At 40.0% G+C, this 6,458-nt stretch overlaps 1 protein-coding gene across 1 annotated transcript; it reads right to left on the bottom strand.

The window, feature by feature from the left end:
* Window positions 1–298: 298 nt before the first annotated feature.
* LOC309714596 (integrin beta-1-like) lies at window positions 299–6,458 on the bottom strand (the record flags this gene model as incomplete). Its single annotated transcript, XM_082547145.1, has 4 exons — window positions 299–4,423; window positions 4,834–4,992; window positions 5,426–5,674; window positions 6,432–6,458. The coding sequence occupies 4 exons, from the start codon at window positions 6,456–6,458 to the stop codon at window positions 4,199–4,201; spliced, it is 660 nt and encodes a 219-aa protein (XP_082403271.1). The 3' UTR covers window positions 299–4,198.

Here is a 6,458-nt window from a genome sequence, read left to right as displayed (position 1 = left end):
TAGAACAACTCATTCCTGTGTGTTATAGATGTTGACTGTGTTCTTAAGGTTAGGGTCCATTTGCAGGCAAATCATCAGTAAAGTTTTTCATAGCTTTTTGCTTTTAAGTGGAAATAGGTGGTATTGGTCCTTGATTAGGCACCAGCACTCCATGTGCAGAAAATAGAGAACTGATAGTGAAACCCTTGCAATGAGTCTCATCTATCTTCATTATAATGCACTTGAGTAGTTTGGTTTACTTTAGCAACTGAGAGTTGCAGTTAATATTTACTGGAGCACCAAATGCACAGTGGAAAACAGTTCTACAATAATGCACATTGTTTTTTTGTTGTTGTTTTTTTAGGTCTTTAATATAAAAGGTAACCAGTGAAAATGCAATGTGGTGAAGGTTTTTGGCAAAAGTGCAGTGCAAGTGGTTAAAAAATTATAGATTTTCCAGAAACTGCTACATAATTTTACTCAGTTGGCATCGAAGGGAACAGGGAAGCTTAAAACGTAAACATTTTTACAGCAAATAGTAGAAATAAATAGTAAAATAGTACAATAGTTGGTTTTCCCGTTTAATACAGCTATACAAATCAAACTAAACTGAGTAAGATTTAAAGTTATGCATGGTAAAAGAGTATGTTATCTAACGTCAAGGCATTCAAAACATTCAAGACAGTTATCAGTCTTTCCAGGAGTGGGCATCCTAGCAAGTTCACCCCGTGGTCAGACATTTCAATGCTCAGAAAAACCCCTCAAGAGCTACATTTTAGACTCTACAAGCCTCCAAAAATGACTTGTTTGGAGGGGATTTCCTCTTCTCTTTAGAAAACAACATGGCAGCTTGGCTTAAGTTGCCATGTTGCTTCTGAACAAAACACAAAACTTCTGGAAAAATGTCCTTTGGATGGATGAAAAGAAGTGGAAATATTTGGCCATAATGCACACTGTCATGTTTGGAGATAATCAAACATGAAACTTCAGCACAAACACCTCATATCAACTATCAGAAGGGTGGTGGAGGGATGATAATTTGAGCTTGTTTTACAGCCACAGGACCAGGGCACCTGGCAATCATTAAAGCAACCATTAACTCCTTGGTATACCAAAGTATCCTGGAGTCAATTATGAGGCCATCTGTCTGACAGCTAAAGCTGGACTGAAACTGGGATCATGGCAGCAGGTCATGGGTCATTGGGGTCATTGCAGCAGAGCAGCAAATTTACAACAGAATGATTGAAAAAGAAAATAATCAAGGTGTTTTAATGGTCCGGTTAAAGTCCAAACCTCAACCACATTGTTATGCTGAAGTCAGACCTTAAGAGAGCTGTGCATAAAGAAATGCCAACAAACCTCAATGAAAAAGCTATGAAGAACAGTGGGCTAATATTCCTCCAAAACAATGTGAAAGACTGATAAAGTCGTACAGAAAATCATTGCTTCAGGTTATTGTTGCTAAAGGTATTGTTCCTACAAGCTACAAAACCTATTGAGTCATTTAGTTTTTCATGTGACTGCAGAATATCCTTTGAAAACTGTCATGGAGTGTTATCCAAGCTAGCTAGCATTAGCTAATCAATGCAAATATGATAATTTCTGGGTCCAATAAAACAACATGTAGACAGAAGAAATGCCACACTCGAGGCTTCCGAAATGTAGTCCATTAATCATTGGGTGATGTCATGGTGGATACTTCCATCTTTTATATGGGCTACAGTCTACAGTCAGCTTTAGATAAAAACTCAAACGGCAAAGCATCAAAATAAACACAAGCAAATAAATGATAAATTATTGCAGATAGGCCCTGCTATACCTTATACAAGGGTGCGACTTTTTCAGTGACAGCAAAGATGATCTGGACGTTCTTCTGTCTCAGTGTTTCAGCAATCTGAGCCACCGAAGGATGGTCCTGTCACAGTGGAATCAGGGCAGATGCAAATTGCAATGCATAACAGTCAGGCCAGAATATATATGTGTAATAAGTAGTTAAGCATGCTCTACCTCTTCCTTCTATTGCTGTCCTCCCTCTTTCCCTCCCATCTAACAACTCTTTCTATTGCTCATTTCATTCACTCACCGTAACAGACTTTCCATTCCCTCCAAATAGATAAATAAGTCCCATTCAAAGAGGAGTGACGCCCGTATCTTGCACATCCATTTTCAGCCTTGGGTGGCCATGCATTCAGACAGAAATAGATTAATAATGCATCCATATTCACTCCACCTGTCAAGTGTCTGGACTGGAATGAGGTCAGGACACTAACAGTCTCATGAACTTAACGAGACACCTATATGGATGCTTAATACACGCGTATAAAGAATTACACTCACAAGCACACATCCAGGCGTGCATGCTCTTTGAGCACCTGCACAGCACACACCCACCCAGCCTTCTATACACAACCCGGGTGAGATTAAGAGATGAAAGCTTTGGTTTGAATTACTCCACAAACACTCCAGCTGTTTCCCATCAGGGTGTGCCTGTCAGCATCTTCTCTACCCAGGGAACTGTGCTGTTGATTCTGACCTTTAAATCACTGTCTTTGACTTTCTCTGCAGCTGCCTGGACCTCTATTTCACTGCAGACGGGAATCAATTTAGCACGCGTTGCAATATCTGGTCCATAGGATAAACACTGTATGCTCCTTGGGACCACAGTCACCCAAGCATGCATGAAAGTAAGTGAAAACACATATACCTCTATGATGGCTCATTCTGGCAAGGTAAAGCTTCGGTTTTTACCTGTGAGTATAACTGTGGGATTTCACAAGGCAGGATTAATCCGTTTTCTCAACAAGTGAGATGAGTTTGAAAAGAAACTGACAGACAATCCCAGTAGACAACGAGCAGCATTATTACCCTATTAAACTGTGTTGCAGAGCAATAAAAGGATAGAAATCTGATATTTACACTCCTTTTAGTTCTTGCAAGGTCTTTATTAATTCATGAAAAATATTTGTCTTTTGTTGCTGGTGTATATTTTGGGTCTATAAAAGCCTTTTTAGTGAAAATGGATCTAAAAGTAATTTGCATTGCTCTGAAATGCTATGTTTGCTAGAAGTAGCAGAAGTAGCACTATCTATCTATCTATCTATCTATCTATCTATCTATCTATCTATCTATCTATCTATCTATCTGTAATCTCAAAAGTATCTGCTTGTCTGCCTCTGTAACATTCAGTCCAATTCAATTTTATTTATAAAGCGCCAAATCACAACAGCAGTCACCTCGAGGTGCTAAACATCCCATTCTTAATCCACAGGGTTTAATATGGATTACCCATCGGAGATATAACAGCTTCGGCTCTTCTGGTAAGGCTTTCCACAAGGTTTACAAGTGTGTTTATGGGAATGTTTAACCATCTTCCCAGACCTGGTTTGCAGTCTCTGGTCTAATTCATCTAAAAGGTGTTTTATAAGGTTGAGGTCAGGACTCTATGCAGGCCAGTCACGTTCTTTCACACCCGCTCACTTATCTATGTCTTTATGGACCTAGCTTTGTGCACTGGTACGCGATCATGTGGGAGCACGAAGGCGCCCTCACCAAACTGTTCCCAAAAAGTTGGGAGCATGAAACAGTCCTAAATGTCTTGTTATGTTGACACATTAAAAGTTCCTTTATTTAGATCTAAGGGACTGAGCCCAACTCCTGAAATACTACAACATATAATCGCCTTTCCACCAGAGGCCATCGAAGGTATTGGAACACCTGAATTCAGTAATTTGGATTGGTGTACCTGTCTATAGAGTCCAGTGACAGAGGAGAACACACTTTTACTGTAGCACTACACATCTAACAGATCACACCATGAGAGTGCTTGTGTTTTTCATGGGCTAAAAAATATTATCCATGGTCTGCTGTAGCACACTGAAGTAACATAGACATATTGTTGATTTATGCATCCGTGGTTTTTTTTAACAGGGGGCTAGAGCCTATCCCAACTGATAATGGGTGAGTCTGTAACAGGACTAATACAGGGAGACAGACAGTCACTCAGCCCTATGGCCAATTTAGAATCACCAATTAACCTGACATGCATGTCTCTGGACTGTGAGAGGAAGCTGGAATACCTGGAGGGACCCAATGCATGCACAGGGAGAACATGCAAGTCCCATACAGCTGACAGGTTTGAACTAGGAATCCTAAAACCATTAAATAAAACATTAATTCTGCAATGATTTTCAATGTTTGGCCCATTTCAGTGTAAGTCCAACTATAATAGACCTATAATGAAAACACCATTTAAGCTTGAACTTTTTTTCTTTAGTAAAAAAAAAAAAATTAAAGTTCTTCTAAAAAATGTATATATTTGTAGCAAGTGACACTTCCCATCATTTGGAAGCACAATGCAGGATAATTTTCCATCTCCAGCAACGTGGAAAACAGCATCCGTGGAGAACACCAGCAGACGGGTCACGTTTCTCCAGCCAATCTGCCGCTGCAAGTGAAGAACATTTAGTCAATAAATTACCGATTGGCAGAAAATTGAACACAGCGACCACGACCTAAGTGTTTCTGACAGACTTCTAGAAAAGAATTACCTTCCTGCTTTTCTATGTAATCAAATAACTGTGAATGAGTAATACTTTGTGCCTTCAAGTTTAGGGCTTAGATCAAAAACCTGTGAAATTCAATTATAGAAACCAAATTTTCATGTTTAAGAGCTTGTGAGTCTAAGATACACCCAAAACTGAGCGATGCAGTTTCCCAAAGGAAGCTTAGTATTCTGTAATAGCCCTTTCATCTATTGTCTGCAGTCTTTCCACTTCCTCCACATAACGCCCACTCAAACAAAAGCAACAATATCTGTATTGCAGTCGAGCTCCCTGCTGGGCTTTCTCACATTACCTCACACATGGTGGCCTGCATCAGGTCATTCAACCCAACCTCTGGTGAATCCAGGTTACTGGAGATCCGTTGCCCCCCTACCAGCTCTGTGAAGAGGCTTCCGTTGGTGGTGAGGCTTAGGATGTTGTGGTAGGTGAAGGGAGGGGTGCAGGGCCAGGGCTAAGTCCTTTTACAGGGATTTCGGAGCATGTCCTTTGCAGTGTTGATGTATAGAATCACTGTCTTTCCCACAAATGCAACAAAACCTTTTGGAAGTGGAAAGGAACAAAGGAAAATAAGAAGTACTGTGTGCTGTGAGAAGTGAATGAAAAAAAAAAAGGTTGGGGTGGGGGTGGGGGGGAAGTAAGATAACTAATGGTTTCCTGTCTCCCAAAAGCTACCAGTTGTCCTTGAGCAAAGCACCTAATTCCCAATCACTCCAGCAGTGCTGCTCAGTGGTCAGTAGTAAGATTATGATTATACTGGGCAGCTCCCAGGTGTATAACTATGTAAATGGGGCACAAGGGTATTCAAAAAAATAAATAAATGAATATACAGATATAAAAAGTTATAAGAAAATTGCATTGACCTAAATTTCATATGATAAGGAAACTGAGGCAAACAGACCCAATCTGAAGTCACTGGTGATATTCTTCATTTCTTTCATGAGGTCAGCCCCCAACTTTTTAACATTCATCAGGTCATCCTCCATGGAAAAAGACAGATCCATCAGGTAGTACAGGTCTATGAGGTAGTCCTTCACCTGTTTGAACTTCACCTCAAAGCTCTGGGGTTCTCCTATAGATGCGAAATGTGGAAATTCTACTGCAAAACACACCACAGCTATAAAAGTAGCTCGGTACTATTTGGAAGTGTGCACACATCACACACTGTTTCAGGCTGATTCTGATATTTGTGGAAGGTTTCTACTTTTACATTTGATATTTTATGCAGTTGATACAAAAAGATTTTGTGGTTCATGGTTTCTTTTGTGTGTGGGTGTCGCTGGGTGTTTTTGGTCTCCTCATTACTCAGCCAAGGTTGTGCACAAAACCCTGTAAACCTGATTTGGTCATTGCTTCTAAAGGTATTTTTTTTTATTTTGACTGACTTACGATGGCTTTAGTTTCATAAGATGAACAGGAAAGCTTGAAGGAAAGCTGTCATTAGGTGAAATCAGTCACAAGGAGAGAGCTGCACCAAAAATCTCCAGACTACTTTGGTCACTAGCAGATTGCCACAGTCATCCGTTATGTCTACATGGAACACCTTGACTTGTCTTCAAACACTTGTTAATTGCTAGCTGAGTGATATTAAAAACTTGAGAAGGAGTAACACAGACTAGAAATGGAGAGAGTTCAGTTTCAAAATGCAACTTATGCGTCAGTGCTGAAGCCAACACATTTCACCAGGTGGAACTTTAAAAGCAATGCATTTTATGTCTCACTATTCAGAGTTTCAGTACTGCTTATAAAAAGTATTTTTAGACAAGTAAGCAAACTAGTAATCTGCTAGTGACTCAAGCAATTGCAATTTTTTGGCCAATACACATTTTTCCCTAGCAAATATCAATCCACTCTGATCCACCATCCATTATTTCCGCTTATCCTCTCTGCTACCAGGCTGGAGCCTAACCCAGCTACCAT

This window comes from Aulonocara stuartgranti (assembly GCF_965226115.1).
Source record: "Aulonocara stuartgranti genome assembly, chromosome: 9".
In the NCBI taxonomy this organism is placed as follows: domain Eukaryota; kingdom Metazoa; phylum Chordata; class Actinopteri; order Cichliformes; family Cichlidae; genus Aulonocara; species Aulonocara stuartgranti.
The sequence above is the reverse complement of the archived record's forward strand: the minus strand, read 5'-3'. Positions and strand labels throughout refer to the sequence as shown.